Genomic DNA, 23,531 nt, shown 5'->3' with positions numbered 1-23,531 from the left:
TAATGTTAAATCTAGTAATTAATCGAAGAAATAAGCAAAATAAAATTAAAAAAAAAAAATGGCGGTTTCTCAAAAAAAAAATCGATTCTTCACCGAAATTTCGGCCTTAAATTGTTTATAAAAAAAAATATTTATCGGAGAGAAAAAATCGATTAATTACTAAAAAATATATTTAAGAAGGTCGTGTTAAAATTTGAGACTAATCGGTCTAGCCGTTTTCGAGTAATGTTGGTCACCGACTTTGAAAACACCATTTTGAGAAAAACGCGCTGCCGCCCGGACCTTGTACTTCCAAGCACTCTGAAACGCCTTTTCAAATATGCTTGTAACTTTGAAAATATTCACCGGAACGATATGAAATTTTCTGTGTGTATTCTTAAATATATGTATGTACATTAAGAAAATTAAATTAAAAAAAAATCGATTTTTTGAAAATTCTGACTGTATATAACCCCTTAAGTGAGGTTAGATACCAAAATGACACGAAGCGATATTAAGTATGTCACAAACTCTGTCTAATAAAGTTATCATTTACAAAGTCCAAGAGACAAAAAGGTATCAGCTGAAACCTTAATTTACGACATGAAAGGATTTATAAATAAATTTTTCTGGTGTTGTTACTACAATTGAAATAGCCGACTGTCAATAAGAGCTTGTGACATTTTAATGGATTTTTTTACTTAATATTTTTTTCTCCTTTGTCCATATGTAGTATGTCTATGCATTGGCACGATTTTCCAATAGGTAATTTTCCGCCAACATCGACGCCGTCATGCACTTTTGTCACCTTGTGACAGTTGTTTGACTCTTTGCAGTGCGCCAGGCAAACAAATAGACAAACAACCAGCCAGTGAACGAGCAAACGGCGGAAAAGTGAACGGACAGATGGACAAAGTGACAACGGGTCATACTATTGGCGGATGCGGGTGGCAGACAGCAGGCGAACGCCAAGAGCCGCGGTTATTTGAGTATCACCGATAGACCCGTATAAATGAAAAATGTGATCGCTTGCGGCGCCTGCGCACGACAACTGTACTGAAGGAGGGACAAGGGACAATATATAAACTTAATATTATGGCAAACAATATACAATTGAAAATGTATTATTTTAAAATAAATGTTTTTGTTTTTAATTTTTGGTTTCTACTTACAGTCTCGACTCATGCCCGCCGACAGGCATTTCTTGAAGCGACAATATTGGCAACGATTTCGATTCAAACGTATCACCAGACATTTACCATCACGCAGGCAACGATATTCAATTTGTTTTTGTATGCTGCGACGAAAGAAACCCTGCAAAATGTATAGTGAAAATGAAAATTAATTTAAGGTAAAAAAAATAGAAAAATCACATTTTTTTATATTGTTTGTTTGATTGTGTGTGTGTCTCACCTTACAACCCTCGCACGAGGTTACACCATAATGGTAGCCGGACGCCTTGTCGCCACAAACTTTGCACGGCACAAATGATTTCGTAACGCTGTTGGAATTGGAGTCCGCTATGGCAAATTGCTGATCTGTAATTGGAGTGCATACACGAGTCGTTAATGTTGCAAGTTGTTGTTTATAAAAAAAACCTAGATTTAAATTTATAAACATTTGAAATTAAAGTAGTCCACTTATATGTCACACAATTAACAGTTAAATTCGGCTAGCTTAAACGAAATGGTTATTTGGACAAATGGGTCCTACAATAGACTTCTTATAGAATATAAGCAACTTCAGAAATTCGAAAAGATTTCCTGATTTTACAATAATCTATGATGAAATCCGAATGAAAGTATTTGGAGTGATTGGGAAGTTATGGATCTCAAATCGCCATAGGAGACCCGGCGCTGCTTTTCAGCTATGTATATTAGTTTAGAACCAGCATTAACAACACCAATAATGTCAGCCTTGAAATCCAGCGCAGAATTACTCTTGCCAACAGGTGCTACTTTGGACTGAGTAGGCATTTGAAAAGTAAAGTCCTCTCTCGACGAACCAAAATCAAACTCTACAAGTCATTCATCATTCCCGTGCTGATGTATGGTGCAGAAGCTTGGGCGATGACAACATGAGACGATGAGACTCTTGGAGTTACCGAGCGAAAGGTTTTGCGCAAGCTTTATGGTCCTCTGAACATAGCCAGCGGCGAATACCGCAGACGATGGAACGAAGAGCTGTACGATTTATACGACGGCATAGACATAGTTCAGCGAAAAAAACAGCATAGACAGCGGCTACACTGGCTAGGTCGTGTTGTTCGAATGGACGACAGCACTCCAGCTTTGAAAGAGTTCAATGTAGTACCCGCTGGTGGAAGTCGCGGAAGAGGAAGACCTCCACTCCGTTGGAAAGACCAAGTGGAAAGTCGGCTATAATCGCCTAAGCGGTTTCTACGCCAAATATATATTAGGTAGGCCGCTTTTTGTCTTTTGAATTTCGCGGCTATGTGTAAAGCGCTACAGAGCTCGTATCTGGTAATACTATACACTCTGAAAGGTCTTGACATAACCTACAAAACGACGCTATGCATGATTAATTTGGATATTGCGTTCAGCAGTTAGAGACGTGTAAACATGGAGTTCACTAACGCCGAAATTCGCGCTATTTTAAAGTTTTCTTTCGTAAAAGGCAAATCCGCTAGAGAAACGTTCCGTGAAATTAATGGTGTTGTGGGGGATGGTACTCTATCACTTCGAACTGCGGAGGAATGGTTTCGACGATTCAGAGCGGGTGAAAACGACACCATGGATTAGCCAGTCGCCGGAAGACCTGTGACGCCGATTACCGATCAAATCATGGAGAACATCAAGTTAGACCGGCATGTGGCATCTCGTGATATCGCCCAGGAGATGGGAGTTAGTCACCAAACCATTTTAAACCATCTGCAGAAGGCTCGATACACAAAAAAGCTTGATGGTTGGGTGCCACATGATTTGACGCAAAATAACCTTCTGGACCGAATCAATGCCTGCGATATGCTGCTGAAACGGAACGAACTCGACCCATTTTTGAAACGGATGGTGACTGGCGACGAAAAATAAATCACATACGACAATATCAAGCAAAAACGGTAGTAGTCGAGGGCCGGTGAATCGTCCCAAACCAGGAAGGTTTTGCTGTGTGTTTGGTGGGATTGGAAGGGAATCATCCACTAAGAGCTGCTCCCATATGTCGAGACGATTAATTCTACCATCTACTGCGAACAACTGGACTGCTTGAAGGAGGCGATCGACCAGAAGTGTCAAGAATTGGCCAACAGGAAGGGTGTAGTGCTACGGGAGCTCGGATGGGAGGTTTTATCGCATCCACCATATAGCTCGGACATAGCGCCAAGTGACTACCACCTGTTTTTGACCATGGCGAACGCCCTTAATGGTGTAAAGTTGAACTCAAAAGAAGCTTGTGAAAAGTGGCTGTCCGAATTCTTCGCAAATAAGGAGGGGGCGTTTACGAGGGAGGTATTAAAAAGTTGCCGACTAGATGGAAATAGCAAAAAAGCGGAAGGGATATTTACCAACCTAATACACATATATATCTTAGTCAGAAGTTATTCCAAAATACCTCGGCAATAATCCAAACCACAAAATCATCCATTTCATCCCAATATAGTCCTGAAAAATACCTAGAAATATTCACAAACAGTCCCGAAAAAATCCTGAAATGATCGGGAAATGATTCAAGAAGAGTTCCAAATGGAGTATAATCAATTAGAGATCGGCGAACAACGTGAACATGTGAAATTAGTGCACACTACAATTGGTTGTAACCTAACATACATACATATACTCTCATTTTAATCTTTGAAGCTAAAGTATTGACTCAGTGTATCGAGCTATAGTACCTTGTAAAGATTATACCTGAAACCAAAAGTAAATTTGTTTTGTGGGACCTTAATATAGAGCGTATATTATTCATTAAGCGTACTGTTGTTAGTTAATATTTGAATTATTTTTTAGCCTTCTTTGCTTACAAAAGTCGCATATATTTATACTCTCGCAAACAAATGTTGCTAAAGAGAGTATTATAGTTTTGTTCGCATAACGGTTGTTTGTAACACCCAAAACTAAACGAGTTAGATATATACTTGGCACAAATATTCCTTGGCACCATAAGAAGATCAAGTTCGAAAATGGGCAGAATCGGACCATTGCCACGCCCACAAAATGGCGAAAACCAAAAACACATAAAGTGTCATAACTAAGCCATAAATTAAGATATAAAAGTAAAATTTGGAATAAATGATCGCACTAGGAGGGGGCATATTTGGATGTAATTTTTTTATAGAAGTGGGCGTGGCCCCGCCCACAAATGGGTTATTTGTATTTAACTCGCAAACTAATAAAGCTATATAAACCAAACTTTCTGCAGTCGGTTCTCTTACATACCCACCACACACCATTAAAATAGTTGAAATCAGATAATAACCACGCCCACCACTCATACAAAGGTTAGGTTGAAAATGACTAAAAGTGGGTTAACTAACTAACGAAAAACGTCAGAAACACCAAATTTTACATAAGAAATGGCAGAGGGGAGCTGTACTTTTTCAGATTTTTTTACAAAATGGAAAAAGGGCGTGGCATCGCCCACTTATGGGTCAAAAAATATCTCAGGAACTACTCGACCGATTCGAATGAAATTCCGTATATAATATTTTCTTGACACCTTGATAACACGGACAAAAAATGGGCGAAATCGGTTCACAACCACTACTACTTTCCTTATAACTCAATTTTGAAATCCATCTTATTCCTTCACTTTATAATGTAAACATAAGGAACCAACGAAGATAACGGAATAAAACTTTACACAATTAGTGCATATCATCTCTGGCTTCACTTGTGAAAAAATTTTTGAAAACAGACCATAACTTTTCAAGGCCCCAGATATCGAGCATGTTGAACTCTGCGCCTAAGGATAAATTTTAACCGAAAATATGGGTAAATCTCTCATATATCTCAATTTAATTCATAGGAAATTGTTTTCTTCTAATAGTGTGTCTCTGTTCCAAAAATTATTAAAATCGGGTCATAACATTTCCATATACCTAATTATAGGTTTTTCAAAAATACGGGGAGCTTTATTCCGCATATATGTATTGGTTAAATTTCTTCAATAAATTGCGAGAGTATAAACAAGCCTGCTAAGTGCTTTCTTAGTTTAGAATACAAAAATTAAATATACTCAGTCTACTAGTTACCTAGAAATAAGATAGTACTTGAAATTGTTGATTTATTACAATTTTACTTAAATTCCATAATTGAATATTCATGCCGTTAAATAGAAAAACCGTAATTACTTAGATTCAATGAACTAAAACAACCAAGCATCGCTCCCGTTTTCAATCCAACATTGAGTGATTGTGTGTATAAATAAAAGCTAATTAATCAACGACCTAAGTGCTAGTCGCATCAAGTAAAATAAGTAGAAAGGCACACACGGAAGTACCTGAGAAGCAAATGTTACTCATACGCACTGTCGGACACAAATGGAAAGTTGCGAAACACACATTCTCCCATGTATTACTACGATTACAGCGATTACTGCATATCCGTTAGCAATGTGCTAATACATGAACGTGATTTATTTTCTTCCATTAATTTTCACTTTCCATTTTTCTTCCGCAATAGTAGTTCAATTTTCCGTCTTCTTTCACTATCTTTGCTTCATTCATATCCACAGTGTGTGTGCTCTCGCTTGTAATTGATATTGATGAGCAATAATTCACGTAGACGTCGGCTTTCTTCAATTGCCTTTCTCGCTGCTATGTTATTGTTGTTGTTGTATAGTATGCGAACACTGCAATGGCTGTTGATTGACATCATGACAGGTGACTAATGACAACTCAAAGATGCCAAGGGCAGCTATTTTGTTAGTTATACGTAGGTATATATTTAAAGATAATTTATCCATTTTCAGAGATGTAAATATGCTGTAATGATATGAATCCGATAAAATAATAAGAGAAGTCCGAAAAAAGTTTTTCTGCTCCAATAGTCTTTCTGAAACCAACATATTCGAGTACATCAAGATGCTGGAGAAGGATCTCACGACATATCAGACAATTTTCTACAGAACTGTTAATTTAATGATATGTCCTAGTCCCTCTAAAGCCCACCGTACCAAATCAGTACTTCTAAATAATGCATTTTAATGAAATCGTATAACTTCTATAACCAATTTGCATCAATCCTAAGATGAGATTTTTATCAGACCGATTTTCTAAATTTTCGATACTGTATACTAATTATATCCAGATTCCAGGTACACCTTTACTAATTTTATTGCTAATTTACTTTCCAGCGAAATTGTTCAGGAAAGATTAGATCTAACATCATTACATGTGGATAACACTCCATGGGATTTGAGAGAAACTTTTTCATGATAAAAATATACTCGGTTTTCCGACAGCGGCTGTTGTGAAGCAACAGATGTTATGGAAATCTTGCTTTAAGGATCTTCATTATACTGATCAAAGACAAACCACTGCAATATATGTAAGTGACAAAAATAGAAATTCCAAAAATATTTAACCGCTACCTTTTGCCCACGTGTCTACAAACAACTCTTAAGATGAAATCATAAATAATTTTACTGTTAAATCTCAAACTTTTAAATAATACAAACTCTTTGAATTCAAGAACTTAAAAACAAATTCTGAGAATTCAAAAACGGATAAACAATTAATCGAGGAAAAAAATTGTTTACTTCGCTAGCACAAAGTAACCAACTACTAAACAACCGTTTCTCATGAATTTCATTGCTTCTTGAATTGTAAACCAAACAAAATATGGAAATAGCAAAAGTTAAAGATAAACCCACACGCGGTGTATATTTACAGATTTTTCCTACAAAAATTTCCTTTTGATTTTATTTAAAAAGCCATCAACAGCCACGTGTACGCGTGCATTCCGCCTGCGTTGCTACTTCATTCGTGCTACAATAACAAAGTCGCTTATCAGTTTTGCCCATCAAACTTTTCCTTGGGGTACTTTTCAGCATTATTGCTGTTGCAGCTGTACTAAATCCCACTTAAGTGGCAAATTTACTATTTAAGGTAAACCGACCACGGAAAAAACACAAAATAAAAACAATCGTAACAGTGAAGGCATTCTCTCTCGCGCAAAATGCCATAAAATACCCAGTAGGGAAATAATAAACGCACTTGTTTCGAATTGATTTAATTTTTATTCGGTATTGATACTAAGGAATCGATGATGCTTCTGAAATAGCCGATCGGATTTTTTTTGTGCTCTGATGTCAGCATTGTGTATATCCACAAATCCGAACATTTATTTTTATAGTCTTGCAACAAAAGTTGCTTCATGGTATGTGATGCGCTACGTTTCCCTTAAGTGTCCCACCACACCCAATGAAAATAGTTGAACTCGGATAACAATCACGCCACCTCCCATTCAAAGGTTAAAACTCACTCACAAACTCACTAACGAATAACATCAGAAACCATAAATTTTACAGAAGAAATGGCAGAAGGACGACTTAAAAAAAATGGAAAATATGCGTGGCTTTGCCCACTTGTAGGTAAAAATCATAACTCTGGAACTGTTCGACCGATTTCAATGAAATTCTGTACACAATATTTTCTTGAGACCCTGATCATACGGATGGAAAATGGGCGAAATCGGTTCACAACCACGCCTACTTCCCTTAGAACTCAATTTTGAATTCCATCTGATTTCTTCACTTTGTAATGTATATATAAGGAACCGATGAAGATAGCAGATAAAACTTTACACAGATACTGCATTTGAGCTGCGACATCACTTGTGGAAAAATTGTCGAAATCGAACCATGACTTTTCAAGGCCCCTGATATCAAATATGAAGAACTCAGTGCCTAAGGTTAATTTTTCACCGAAAATATAGGTAAATCCCTCAGATATTTTAATTTAATTCAGAAGGAATCTTTTTCTTCTAGTAGTGCGTCTCTGAACCACAAATGGTTAAAATCGTCATAATTTCCCCTAGCTCCCATATACCTAATATTAGAGATTTTAAACATATGTTGGGCTTTATACCGCATATATTGGTTAATATATGAGACATCTTAGCAAAATCAAGTGAGTATATAGTCTTGGATATAGTGTACTTCGGTGGTGAAAATGAGTGAAATCGGTTCACGATTTCATAATATAAATCATGATTTTCGTTATCCTAATATAATTTATGCTGAATATATGGGTCAAATTGTATGTGATCTTAATAAAACTACATCAAAAAATTGCGAGAGTATAAAATGTTCGGTTGCAGCTTGTTTCTAACTTGTTTTGTTTATTTCTGTTTCAGTTATACGGAGAACGTTTCTGGAGTGGCAGTAATTGCTCGAATATAAATCAACTTCAATCTCAATTTGAATAAAATTTAATTGTAAATTGCTGTCATTCATGTTTTCATTTAAGCGAGCTGTCCTTCGAAATACTTTCGAATATATGGGAGGAAAAGGAATTGATAAATTTATAACTAAGAATATTTGAGTGCCTCATTAAAACAATACCAGTATAAGCCGTCACTACAGTATATTTTATTATGCTAGTCTATTTGATTTATACTAGTTTGTCTGTTCGATTGGCCGCTCTTTAATATTTGGCGTATACAATCTTAGCAAAAACAAAATACCTAAAGGCAATGATCTTATTCAGAACTAGAAATACAACTTATTAAATCGAGGCCTGCCCTAGAGGGTACTTTCAACTCTCATGTTTTATGTACATATGTACGTATAGTTGCCTACATATGTTCATATGGATCCATATCCAGTACGCATATATGTATGTTTTGTTGATGTCCATACAACTGTAAAGTTGTGCAATTTTTCTGCTCGTCGTAATTGAGCCTGGGAAAATTTTTATAGCAACGCAAATGTGTGTAACTAAGTTAGAGAGCTTCGTTAACAACAAATCGATAGAATGACCGTTGAGAGGGGATTCATATTAGTGCAGTTACAAAGCTGTTTATTGTTGTTGCACGTTAATATTGTGTTTCTCGATTGCATTCTCTACAAGGCTGATCTTTAATGAAATACAAGGAATTCTTGTACACTCGAGCTTATGCAAAATGGTTTTATGAAGCGAGTCAAGATGTAAGACTTTCTTTAGAATACAATTTTTTATCTCGTTAATTCTTTAGCTTTAGAGTGGGTAAGTTAAATATTTATTAATATACCGAAACTGATCCAAAAATGGTCGAATTTTATCGGACTTTCCCCTAGTTTTCATATAATAAATATGAGGACCTCAGTGCTGATGGAACTTTATACCATCAATATCTATCAATACATATAACTTCTGCTGTTTGTATTTCCTATTATTGTAATAATAATTTCAACTTCCTGCTTTCGCATTTAAACAATTTATTTTTTTTGTTTTTGCAAAAAAGACACGTTTCTGAATTTCCCCATGTGTATTACTTTGAATTCATCATGCAGTCCATTCATCACACATTAGTACCTCAAACACGTAACTTTTACTCCCACGCATGTCACAAATATATTGCATATAGGCAATGCTATGCAATGTGGCATGCCCCAAGTGAGTTGGTGAGTTGCATACAATCGTCCATTGAACTCGGAAAGTGGAAAATCGCAAATCACAAATCACAAAACACAAAATTTCGCAACCAAAAGCACATAGGCACAGGCACACATTTATACACTAAGCTATAAGTGGTAAAAATGCAATAAAAATAAAAGGCAACACTGGTAACTGTAGACTGGTTTGTGAAAGGGAAAAAAGTTGCTTTCAAATTCGCCAGAGAAAACATAACACTCACCCATACAACAACAAATTGCAAACAAAATAGAAAAACAATATGAATACTGAAATCACTTTTTGGCTATGGAAATGGACAGCGTGCTGATCGAGTAACCAAAAACTCACAACTCCCCGGAGGAATGGCGTACAAAAATAAAATAATGAAAAAACTTAACGGTCTGCTGCCCTTCCAAAGATTACTAACATTGCACAGTGGTCTTGGAGTGCATTAAGGAGTGATAAAAATGTTTTTAGAATTTTTAAATATTTTTGGATATGAATGATATTATTGATTTGAGAAAACATAAGTACAATTTTTTATATATTTTATTTTCAAAGTATATCAAAAAGTTGCTTTAAATTTTATACCAATATGGTAATTATACCCTGCACAGGGTATATTAAGTTTGTCACGAAGTTTGTGACACCCGGAAGGAAGCGGCGGAGGCCCTATAAAGTATATATATAAATGATCAGTATGTTGAGCTGAGTCGATTTAGCCATGTCCGTTTGTCTGCCCGTCCGTCAGTATATATACGAACTAGTCCTTCAGTTTTTAAGATATCGTTTTGAAATTTTGCAGATGTTATTTTCTCTTCAAGAAGCTGTTCATTTGTCGGAACTGATATCGGACCACTATATCATATAGCTGCCATACAAACTGAACGATCGGAATCAAGGGCTTGTATGGAAAACTTTCGCATTTTAAAATTTTTCACATTTGACGTGGTAGCTTCACGAAATTTGGCATGGATTAGTAAAAGGTTTCCTTTTTTTTTACTTACGTCTTTAGGTTTGCTTAAACACATAGTTACTAAAAGAAATGCACCTGTGAAGGGTATATTAGCTTCGGTATATCCGAAGTTGACGTTTTTTCTTGTTTTTAATTTGTTTTATAAATTATAAGTGACAATCCTTCCAAAAAATAGGTAACCCTTCATAATTTTCTAAAATTATGTTGGTAAATATCTCTCTTACGCTTTTTTGCTCTTTATTCAATGATTTATAGAATGTGTTACAGTGATCGGATTTATTTCAGATATGCGCCGTTTCGTTCGATAATCTGTTTCCATCTACACAACTTGGCAACTTCATAATACCCCTCTTGTAGAAGCCCCCCTCCTTATTTGCTCGGACAGCCACTTTTCACAAGCATCATTTGAGTTCAACATTACACCACCAAGGGCGTTCGCCGAGGTCCGGAACAGGTGGTAATCACTTGCGCTATGTCCGGGCTATATTGTGGATGCAATAAAACCTCTCATCCGAGTTCCCGTAGCTTCTGACGAGCCATCAACGAACTGTGTGGTATGGCGTTGTCCTAGTGGAACACTTCCTGTTGGCCAATTCTGGACGCTTCTGGTCAATCGCCTGCTTCAGTAGATGGTAGAATTAAGCGTCTGACCATATGGGAGCAGCTCATAGTGGATGATTCCCTTCCAATCCCTCCAAACACACATCAAAACCTTCCTGGCCCGTCTTGGCCACTGTTTGGTACGATTCGCCGGCCTTCGACCACGACCGTTTTCGCTTGATATTGCCGTGTGGGATTCATTTTTCGCCAGTCATCATCCGCTTCAAAAATGAGTCGAATTCGTTGCGTTTCAGCAGTATATCGCAGGCGTTGATTCTGTCCATCATATTTTTTTGCGTCAAATCATGCGGCACCCAAACTTCAAGCTTTTTTTGTATCCAGCTTTCTGCAGATGGTTTAAAATGGTTTGGTGACTAACTCCCATCTCCTGGGCGATGTCACGAGATGCCATGGCATGTGTGTCTAACTCGAAGTTTTCCATGATTTGATCGATATTCGTCATCACAGGTCTTTCGTCGGCCGGCTTATCCGTGGTGTCGTTTCCACCCTCTCTGAATAGTCGAAACCATTTCTCCGCAGTTCGAAGTGATAGAGTACCAGTACCATCCCTCAAAAATATACAAAAGCTCTGCATTTGAGGTGTGGCATCACCCATTTAAAATTGTTCGAATTCGGACAGTCATGTTCTCAAGGCCCCAGATAACGAACATGAGGATGCATAATTTGTTACCGAAAATACCTGTAAATCTTTCAGATATTTCGAAGAAATTCAGAGGGAATATTTTCTTCTAATAGTGAGGTTCTGTGTAGCTTTTCTTTTGAACTCAAGAAACAGTCATAACTAAATTCATAACGTCTAAGAAAAAAAAAGACATATAGTTGGGCTCCTAACAGACAACAGATGGGTTTTTGCGAAAAGAGACAAGAAATAACTTTTAGATGATGCTTCCAAGGGAACGGAAAAAAAAGATTTTTGCTATCTTTACAGTGTTTTTACGTTAAGATAAGCTTAGAGATCTTGAGGTCCATAAAAACTATCCTTAACTTAATAACAAATGATTATTAAATAATTTGTATATAGAACCATTTACTACACTGAAAGTTCGAAATTAATTTAAAAGAATCTCAAAATTTAAATCCGTATTCTTCTCACTTTTAACTTTTCTGCAAATTTTCACTCCAACCAAATCACTGTACTTCTGACTAAATCAAAGCTGCACTCGTGTTCGGCCCACGGCGACTTCCGTCTAATGCCGCTAACCAAAGCAAAATGGCAGTGGTGGTGGGCACGAGTAACTGCCGAAAAAATTTGAATTTCAAATGAAAGACACACTTTGGCTGCGCACCAACAAAAACATAAAGAACAAAACAGCTGCAAAAACATCAGCACGCCAATAACAACAGCAGCAGCAGCATAACAAATGCCATAAGGATAGCGAAAAGCGAAACTTATATGCAGCAAAATAACTGCAATTCGTGTGGCAAGAGGCAAATGAACTGTGGTGAATGCCGTGTTGGTGTGTTGCAAGCAAATGTTGAAGGAACAGTGGAGTGGAGCCACACCTACAACTGTTTATACTGTACTGGCAGGCAGTAAAGCGAGCAATAACAGCATACCAAAGTGCTGCCACACAATGCTAAATATGTGGCAAGTAGCTAACTAACATTCATGTTGCAAGCAATTGTTGCAGTTGCATTTCCTTTTCATTGTTGCTTATCTCGACGAATGCATCGCACTCGCAGTTCATGCCACAAGCCATGCTGAAGCACATACATATATGTATAGATGGTACGTGTTGCAGCCACACAGCGCACCACTTGAATGCAATGCCTTTTTGCACACACTGTACACACACACACCCGATCACCTCCGTTAGTCGTGTCTCTGTGGCGACGGCGGTTAGGCGCAGCCCTTTTTTGTGGCAGCCACATTGCTCTGCCTAATCTGCATAATGGAAACATTAGAAACCGTTGTCGTGGCTGTCGAAGTACAGAGAACAACAACACCAGCAACATCAATGGTTAACAGCAAATAGATGAAGTGACGTCGGTTGGCAACGCATCAGCCGTCAGCTGCGCCTTCGCCACGGCACACACTAGGAAGTGAAGTGAGCACTCGAATAACCGTCAAGTATCAACAGGCCATATGACTGTGTTGCATGTATAATTATTGCCAACGATTTGTAATTGGAAATGTGTAAAGACAGCTAGCTAGAGGCAGTGGTTCGAAATGAGTGAGAGAAAAAGGCATATGAGCCTACTATTTCATATTATATACCCTTCATGAAAAAAATTTACACAGTTTTCTGTTGGACAAACCTTAAAATAATAACAATTTTTGTTTTGAGTTTGGTTAGAATTATGATCAAGAGACTAAATTTAATTCGTGAGAGCAGTAATCATCCCTGTTGTTGACCTAGTATGAAGCTCTTGAGTTTGCGTGGTACACTCCGAAAAATCTTCCGAGGGAGAGAGAGAGAGAGAGTAATTGGTATAAAAGTGTTATAATAACGGGTGATTTTTTTGAGGTTAGGATTTTCATGCATTAGTATTTGACAGATCACGTGGGATTTCAGACATGGTGTCAAAGAGAAAGATGCTCAGTATGCTTTGACATTTCATCATGAATAGACTTACTAACGAGCAACGCTTGCAAATCATTGAATTTTATTACCAAAATCAGTGTTCGGTTCGAAATGTGTTTATCGACAAATTTTGTTCAGCGATGAGGCTCATTTCTGGTTGAATGGCTACGTAAATAAGCAAAATTGCCGCATTTGGGGTGAAGAGCAACCAGAAGCCGTTCAAGAACTGCCCATGCATCCCGAAAAATGCACTGTTTGGTGTGGTTTGTACGCTGGTGGAATCATTGGACCGTATTTTTTCAAAGATGCTGTTGGACGCAACGTTACGGTGAATGGCGATCGCTATCGTTCGATGCTAACAAACTTTTTGTTGCCAAAAATGGAAGAACTGAACTTGGTTGACATGTGGTTTCAACAAGATGGCGCTACATGCCACACAGCTCGCGATTCTATGGCCATTTTGAGGGAAAACTTCGGAGAACAATTCATCTCAAGAAATGGACCCGTAAGTTGGCCACCAAGATCATGCGATTTAACGCCTTTAGACTATTTTTTGTGGGGCTACGTCAAGTCTAAAGTCTACAGAAATAAGCCAGCAACTATTCCAGCTTTGGAAGACAACATTTCCGAAGAAATTCGGGCTATTCCGGCCGAAATGCTCGAAAAAAAAACAAATTTTATGCGTTTTTTTTTTTAAAAAAGTTATCAAGCTCTTAAAAAATCACCCTTTATTATTCTCGAAGCAAATTATCAAGATAATTCCTCAAAAAGTATGAAAAACTATGCGAAATCCAAAAATGTACCAATAAGAAGAATGGAAGATCATTTAAGATCATTCAGCAATATCTCAGAACATTAAAAACCCGTCCATTTGACTTCGGCGCACTCGAAGTAGAAAGTAAAATCAACGTATTTCTTCAGAAGGCCGTTCTTCTGCTGACGAGATTGGGCATCTCATTGAATACTTTTAAAACTGGAGTGTCCGAAGACATACCCTAGTCAAGAATACTATTTAGTACAATACTAGTGTTAGTACACTCTTATTTTCAGTCGATCAATGAAGGGCTCAACTTCTAAACTACATATTTAGTCCTAAGAAGCCCTTCGAGATTATCGATCGATATTTATCGATTGTAGTTTTGGTTCAAAGTTACTTTAAGGTTGTCAGTTTGAAGATCAAAAAAAAGAAAGATCTACAGTCTTTGATCTCAAAATCGAAATTCCCATTATCAAAAATTTCTCTCCAGAACATAAAATTTCTATATTATTCTTCTTCTTTTTCCCTCGTTCTGCTGCTGTCACAATTTGGTATCTTGCAGAATAGTTTCAGTACCGAAGATGTAATCATTCAATGTCACCGTCCCCAACGCACTACTGTCCCATATATTCAATCGATCAATGAAAGACTTTACTTCTTAAATACCTTCTATAAGACCTCAGGAGTACTTCAAAATTATTATCGGTTGGAATTGAACCTCATGGTACCTGATTTCAAGAAGGAAATTATCTAGATTATTCCTAAATAAGTAAGCAAAAGTACTAGAAACCCATAAAGTGGATAAATGAGTCTTCAGAACACTTCAGAATTCTCATTCACTCAATTTCCTCAGATCTTGTATCTTGTTGATACTTTCAGAGCTGGAGTGTTGAATCGTTCAATGAAGAATTTGTATTTTGAACTACCTAGTTTGTCTTATGAATTTTCAATTTTACATGGATTAAGTTCTCCAATGGCTCACAGAATAAAATGTCCAATTCCAAGAACGACCGCGTTATTCGATGACGTCATCGAATCTAGTTTTTCAACTTCATGTCTTGAAAAACAAATCTTATTTAAATGCTTATCAGCTTGTATATGTAAATTCAACTCCTCTATGCGGCAACATCAAAATGTGTTAAATTTTTGGCGCCAAAGAAAATTATTAAGTCCAACAATACGTACGGAGTAAAGGAAAACGGAAGTCTCCGCTGTTGCCACAAAAAACACAAACAAATTGCTGGCGTGCAGCGCAGCGTATTTAGAGTAATTAACAGTTGCCACATGCACAAATTACAATTAACTGTTGCAGCCGAGCAGTTGTTAAACGATTTTCAACATGCAACACGTTAAATGAGACCACTGAGTGAGTTGGCGTGTATCAAGTGAGTGATTACATGAATAGCATACCCTGTAGGAAATTTTGTTAGAAAATTAATAATATAATAATAATAATAAATTTAATTCACTGAAAATACTTTACAGAACTATTGATTGTAGACAAAATCTGACAATAATATTTTAGAAATTGGAAGAAAAAGGGTTATATTGAACATGATAAAAAATTTTTATGAAAAATCAATATGATGTTTGTCATAAAAAAAACGAAAAATAATTTAATAAATGTTATAAGTTTTCTATATTGATCATAATTAGCAATTTTTGACGAAAAATAATTAATCAGTAACGGCGGTTGCAACCACTAATCGACTATTTCTTTATAAAAGACGGCAGTTATCGAACATAAAGATATTAGTGCCTTTGGATAAGTTGTTACCGATAATATCAGTTAATCTCTCAAATACGTTAAAGAAATTTAGAGGAAATAGTTTTTTTTTTTTTTTTTTTTAATAATCTACCTCTGTGCCAAAAATGGTTAAAAACGGGTCATTACTTCAGGTAGCTCTCATATTCAGCTGTGTTCAAAATAATAACAGTGCTAAGGAGACAATATTTGAGTTTCTTATAAAAAGTTTATTAATTTTGTTCTGTGTTGAAATTGAGTACAAACATATCACATTAATTTTACATATTATATAGCTTTTATATGTATAAAACCGCACAATTTTTCAATATCGATAATAAAACTAAAATAACTCGAAAATTCGATGTTAAAAATATTGGAGCATTTCACATCTAGTTTAAAAAAAGTATCTGAAACATAAGTAAATCTAAACACTATGTATAGACACAAAGAAATGGGGGTTCAGTATTTGGTCGGAAAGCTTCTATTATATAAAACTGCCTTACTGTCTTCTCTAAATAAACGCGTTGGCGACTTTATGTCAAATATCAAAATGTTGAACGCTCTGTCAAAATAGAATTTTTCAACCGATCAGCGGTGCCGTTGCTTTATTTCAGTATGCGCCATACAAATTGTATGGGCATGAGCATTTTTTGACAGTCATTTGCCGTTGACGTTGAAGGCAGTTACAGGGACGCTAGGCTTTCATAACGGGTTTTAGGTATTTCTTCCCAAGAATCCTTCACTATTACTCAAACGTCGCGATTATTATTTCTGAATATCACCCCATAAGTTATCTATGTAATTGGGTCGAACCATTACGCAGGCCAAGGCATGACCTTAATCCCTTTGATACCAAACCACTCCTTCGCTAAGCGACTTGTATGTTTCGGGCATTATCTTGTGATATTCAAAATATCAACATATACATGATCCATGACAGTATATACGATATATGGGCCCAGCACCAAAAAAATAAAATACAAGCCCAAACTAATATTTTTGACTCTCCATGTTTTAACCTCGTATCTTAGTGTGTCTAATACTATTATATTCAGCCTTCGGTGGACGATGCACATACTATCGTGAACCTGTGCCTTCAAAAAGAACAACTTCACTTTCCTCTGTTCATAATATACCCGAACTTAGCCGTTTTTTACTTGTTTTTATATCACTATCATGCAATCGTAACACTGGAATACCAAAAAATACCACATGGTAAAAAAGTACTAGTCATGATCGGGAGATTACAATACAAATAAAAAATCTCTGTCCTTCTTATAGTACTATAACCTTAGGTAGAATACTCTGAAAGTTCAATGACATATCACCCAATCGTACTCAAGATTTCGACGATTAACTTGACATTTTATTCATCAACTACCCCGAAAAAGAAGTTAGGTCAAAATGTTAGACCTAAGCGTTATTAGCTCAAGTAATGGGATTTTTTGAGTACCTTTTCAATGAGAGATGAAAATTATCATGAAATAACTAGCAAGATATTAAAATAGCTTCAATTATCTTTCTTATATGTATTTCCTACAAGGAATCACGCACATAAGTCACGGAAAATAACAAATAAATAATATAATATTTAAGAAAGCATAAAATGTGACGACAACACACTGCAACAAGAAAAAGAAGATGAAAAGTAAGGAAGGAAGAAGAAAATAAACACATAAATACATTTAAGGCTGTGTAGTGAAAATAAATTAATTTGTGACTCAAGGAGTTAGCATGCAACATGCTGCATGCTGATTATGTTTTAGTCGTTCAACATGGGTTCATTAGTGGACCGCAGTTTGGCGCTCGCAGCAGCAACTAAACGTCAAACGCCACTAAATGGAAAACCAACAACACAAACAGCACGGCACGCCAAGCAACACTGGTCCGTGGTGCGGCATGCATGCGTATAATTGTTGCAAATGTGCAACAACTGTTGTTGCAACAGCGCGCGCTACATGACGGCCGACAACAAGTTGCACGCTGAGCTGCTATATGCTCTTATACATGCATATATGTATGTCTGTAAATATTCATGAATTTTCCACAAAAGGAAGCGGAAGCATTTACGCGGCTGTCGCACTGTCAGTGCAATTGATTGGCAACACAAAAAAAACAGCAACAACAACAAAAATAAACACAAATTAAACGCCCATTTGCTTTCGGTCGATTTCGTTAAGCGTTTTTGCCGAGCATTGAAAATTCGTTATTGTCCATTGCACTTTGCCAACGGCTTCGCGGTGATTTTCTTTGCATTTCCATATTTCACTTTCCACACTTTTCCCAGCGCTTGTCGGCTTCAATGCCCTCACTAAATTTCGTGGCGCACGGGCGTTGTTGGGTTGGGCAACAAATGTGCATGTGTGACTAGTAAATATTATTGTTGTTGGTAATGAACACAAACATAAATATGAATGAACATAAATACAAGCATAAACATACAGTGGCGGCTAAAGAAGTGGGGATGGTGCCTAATTAAAATTATTACAATTTTTATGTTCAGCTCGTTATGCTAATATAAATTTATTAAGGTAAAAATGAAAAAAAAATCAATAAAAAACAAAATTGTTTCAAGACAGAATATATAGAGTTATTAACGAATCCGTAATCGATATTTAAGAGAAATACAATTTGGATCTGACATAGAAGAAATATCAGATAACTCAATGCTTAGACCGAATACTTAAAAATAACCATCGGTACTTAGTACTTGCTTCACAGTACCACGATAAGTCGGGTATTTTTAAGCAATTATTGCAGTATTTTTTACCAAAAGATCAAAATTTTCTCGTACAAACTGCCTTTGTCGCATGGGTTCAGCTAGATTATGTAGTCTCTTAAGCCAACACGACTCAAACAGGTTTTTATAATGTCAAGCCTGGATCAGACCCTTAGTATGATACTTGAAGACCCTTATTTATTAAAGAAGAGCTTTGAAACTGTCACAAATGTTTAAGGGGCACACCTAGTGTGAAATTTCGGTAGATTACACCTTTAAAAATAACATATTAAAATTTCAAATCGATATCTCAAATAGTTTTTGAGTTATAGCAATTTAAATAGCTGCCGCTCGGTAACAGCTAAAAGGATAATTTTATCTTTAAACCCGTTTTTCTCGAGACATCATTTTCCGAATTTGCTGCAGTGATTACTCAAAAACAAATGATCCGATCACTATCGAGTTTTTTTTACATGTTCTTTATATAGTTCTCCGTACAATGACCTATCGATTTTTGATCTGATCAAAAAATCGAATTTTGGCAGGTCAAAAACGACCAAAATTTTGGGTAAAATTCGACTATTTTTTTTAAAAAGCCGCCATATTGTCAATTTTTGATTTTTTTTTTATCGTAGGTCATTGTACAGACAATATTATCTAGTTTAAGGAGAATTTTTTCTTTAGATTTCATCCACGGAGAAGGCCGAAATCACTGCAGCAGTGAAGGACCTTTTTTTTCGCGCAGTTGGAAATCGACAATAACTTAAAAAATATTTAATATTTTTTTTCAAATATTTCACTGTATATTCTTGAAACATGTATAAATATATTCTTAAAATTTTGAAATAATTGATAAAGTAGTTTTTTTTTAATAAAAATTCCCAAAAATCACCTTTTTTTAGGCCATTACACTAGGTGTGCCCCTTAAAGTGGTTAATTTCGGTTCCAGCCATTTTGCCTGGTACGCCGAAGGTATGACTACCGAAACTACAGTCTTAAGTAAGTTGGACAGTATCTGAAAAAGTTTATTAGTGACCATAAGAGTAAAGAATTTTAAATCAATTCAAGAAATGTCTGGCATGTTCAAAAATAACGGAAATTTTCGTTTAAGTTTTTAATGTTGGTTCATTCATATACATTAATGTTGTCGTCTTCAAAATAGTCCAAATCGTCGGAACACTTATCAAATTGGATTTTTGGGATAGACTTTAGCTCTTCAGTGATTTCTAGTATGCTTGTCAAACGACGGCTCTTTAATGTTCTCTTTATTTGTGGAGATAGGAAAAAGTCAGACCGAGTCATGGAGTTTATGGAGGCTGGGATCAATTGGGCGTTTAGACAAATACCCGCTATTTTTTGAACATTGCACGTACTATTAAGCTGACCGATAAACAGTCTATATTTGAATCCATTCAATTACATATAGCTGGTTAAATAAAATAAATGCAGATGACAAAGAAGATAACAAAAAAATATAATTACTTTCCTGAAGTTGAATCAAGTTTTAACGAATGTCTTTATGAAGAACTGTTAGATTCGTTCGTTTGACTTCTTATGAAGAACAAATTTTTAAAGTTTTGGCTATTCTAGGAAACATAACCTCGTCGTCATTTATAGTGGCTATCTATCTCTTCTTTGAATATACTGATATTGTAGTCGTTTCATATCTTAAATTTCAAGCTTTTTCTTAGCTTAGCAATGCTATATATGCATAATATGCATAATAATCAACAAAATTTCTAAAATTTTAAAATTTTTTTGTTGTACTTCATTTTGACCCGCTACTGTATGCAGTATGTAGTTGTATGAACGTCGTGCTTTTATGAGAATTGAAGTGTGATTTCCTGGTTATGCAATTGTTAAGTCAAATAAAGCCGTGGTCAAAGCCAACAAACACATACACAATGTTTGTGTGTATGCACAAATGCAATTTTATTTAAAAGCAAATTAAAGATTCGCCAGTCGCTTGTGAAAAAGGGTGTTAAATAAAACGATTAAATTGATTGGAAATTGGCTGAGGCACTCGAGCAGAACGATACGGCATATGAAGAAATCAAAGTTGAAAACAAATAACGACGCGTTGCAAGTTTGCATAATTGCCTGGTCCCAACCAACAAAAATACTGTAAAAATCGTTAGTAGTTAGTGAACTAGTTACAAATGTGGTGCTTTAGAGGTTGATATTACTCTACAAAAAAGTGAATTGTAGAAAATACTGTAAAATATTAAAATAATAGGTATCCAAATAAAGACGACAAGAAGAATTTTTTATGAGAGTTGCCACCTGTTTTAAAAATATTTTGTCTTAATAAAATTAATAAAATAAATGAAGTATTAAAATAGACATCCAAATACAAAAAATTAAAAATTTTTGTTCGAAATATTTTTGTTAAGAGTTGCCAATTGTTTAAAATAACACAAAAATTATAAAATACATAAATACTACAAAATAGCCGATTAAAACTATCCGAACAGATTACTGCCACGTGGATATCAAGCTACACGACATTAAAACTGGAAAGTCCTAGAAAGTTTTAAAAACAGAGTTGCCACTTATTTTAAAATTGTAAATACGAAAACAAAAAAATTGTATAAGATAAAGAAAGACTACAATAAAAGAGTGTTTGAAAAAATTATAATTTGCAATAATATTTTTGGGAGTTGCCACCTGTTGAAAAAAAATTTTCGAAAACAAGCTGATAAATAAATGAAATATTATAATATGGTTATTGTAGGGATTTAAAAAAGCTTAAAGTAATATTAAAAAATTATTAGGGTTGCCACTTGTATACATTTTTTAATTAAAAAAAAATAAAATAAATCTTGTAAATGGGTATCAATTGTAGAAATTTAAAGATGCTAAAAATCATAAAAAAAATTTTAAGGGTTGCCACCTGTTTAATTTTTTCAATTAAATTAAACTTAAAATTTTACAATCGCAATTTACTAATTTTAGAAAAACTTCTGACGTATATAAATTTGTGGTTACCAAAATTTCTAAAAAGGAAGGGCTAAATTAGGGTGTAACGGCTTTTTATGCAACGATCGTGAATTTCCTCCCAACAAATTCAAATTTAATTTTTTGTTCTATTCCACTAATGAGACACCCTGTATAAGATTGGAACACAGATATGTCTATTTACCATTAATCAACAATATATACCTTTAAAACAACAACAACCACAAGAACACATTTAAAGGACATACCATGCGAGTGTTTTACATTAGCCAATGTAGAGTTGGTGATTGCGACGCACGCGTTCGCTGGGTTGATTGTTGCTGACGCTGACGCTGCTGTTGTTGCTGCTGCTGCTGCTGTATGATGGCGCTCCCCAAGACAATGCTCAGCAACCAACGATGATACGGTGGCTCCGTTACTACGTCCAATGTGGTGTTGTTGTCCAGCGTTGGTGTTGCCGTTGTGGCTACAACTGCTGCCGGCCGACGAATTTGAAGAGCAGCCGGATGAGGACGATGAATGCTGCGATTGACAGAATGTATGGAGACTGCTGTTGGCGTACAATGTACCTCCACCATTGCCGAGCGCAAGAATATGTGCGGCTACACTGCCGTTACTCGCTAGCGCTATTGGCGATGTGGACGCTGTGGATGTTGATGAAACGGACGAGGCCGGTGTTGAGGCGGCTGATGACGATGAATTGCCAGCGATGCCACCGTTGATGGATTGCGCTGTAGTGTTATTGTTCGTCACGGAGCCCAAATAAGCGACGCAATTAGACGCGATACCTAAAGAAGGTGGCGTGCTGCCATTTAGTGTGGACGATGATGACGACGATTGTTGCTGATGCTGATAAAAGGACGTGCAATCATCTGTCAACAATTTCAACGATTCGCTCACTTCCGCATTTCTATTGCAATGGGAGTTTATTGTATCGCCGATGTGTAGTTGTGTTGCTGCTGATGCTGAGGCTGTCACCGTTGTCGACTCCTCACTTAGGCTGTCTACACCTCTAAGCGCATGTAATTGTGTTGTTGGCGGTGTGGGTGGTGAACTGGTGGCATAAGCGTCGGATTCAAGTGAACCGGCGTCGCTGAAAGCGCCCTGCGTCGACGAATCGTCGGGCGTGTCGAAGAAGTGCAAATTAAAATCGGAATTGGCGTCAAAGCTCACTTCTGGCAAGGGATCGTCCTCGTCGTCGCAATCGTCATTCGCATTTATGTCGTTAAAAAGTTGATGCTGCTGCTGCTGCTGATGACGGTGTTCGATTTGGTGTAGGTTCTGGTTGCGGTTGTGATTGTGATTGTGGTGTTGGTGGGTGGTGTGTTGTGGTTCGCGGTTATCGGCGCCACCGGCTATGCCGCCGGGCGTATATAGATTATGTGTTTGGCTACTGTTATTCGTGCTGTTGTGGCTTTCAACGAGACTCGAATGGATATGCGACTGTTCCAAATCTATTTTGAATACATCCATGTTTCGCTGTTGTCATCCTCCATTGTCAACATTGTGTGTGGATAAGCGAAAGCAGCGATGTAAACAAATTCTTTCAGAGCGGAGGAACAATGTTTTTTAGGTTATCACCAGGCTTGCACTAAGCAATGTATTGTCAATGTATGTTGACACATTTACTGAGATTTAGTTCCGAGTTCGTTCACGAAGGCGAGATGAAGCGCGCACAAACAAATGGGTTTAT

The 23,531-nt window shown here is 36.4% G+C and overlaps 1 protein-coding gene across 1 annotated transcript; it reads right to left on the bottom strand.

Moving 5' to 3' along the window:
- Positions 1–1,143: 1,143 nt before the first annotated feature.
- LOC128921660 (ecdysone-induced protein 78C-like) lies at positions 1,144–23,311 on the bottom strand. Its single transcript, XM_054229818.1, has 3 exons — positions 22,087–23,311; positions 1,393–1,517; positions 1,144–1,293 (listed from the first exon to the last, which is right to left on the bottom strand). The coding sequence occupies exons 1-3, from the start codon at positions 23,309–23,311 to the stop codon at positions 1,144–1,146; spliced, it is 1,500 nt and encodes a 499-aa protein (XP_054085793.1).
- Positions 23,312–23,531: the final 220 nt, after the last annotated feature.

The sequence above is a fragment of the Zeugodacus cucurbitae genome, chromosome 4 (genome assembly GCF_028554725.1).
Source record: "Zeugodacus cucurbitae isolate PBARC_wt_2022May chromosome 4, idZeuCucr1.2, whole genome shotgun sequence".
NCBI classification, from domain to species: Eukaryota; Metazoa; Arthropoda; class Insecta; order Diptera; family Tephritidae; genus Zeugodacus; species Zeugodacus cucurbitae.
Note: the sequence above shows the minus strand (reverse complement) of the source record. Positions and strands in the feature narration are given on the sequence as shown.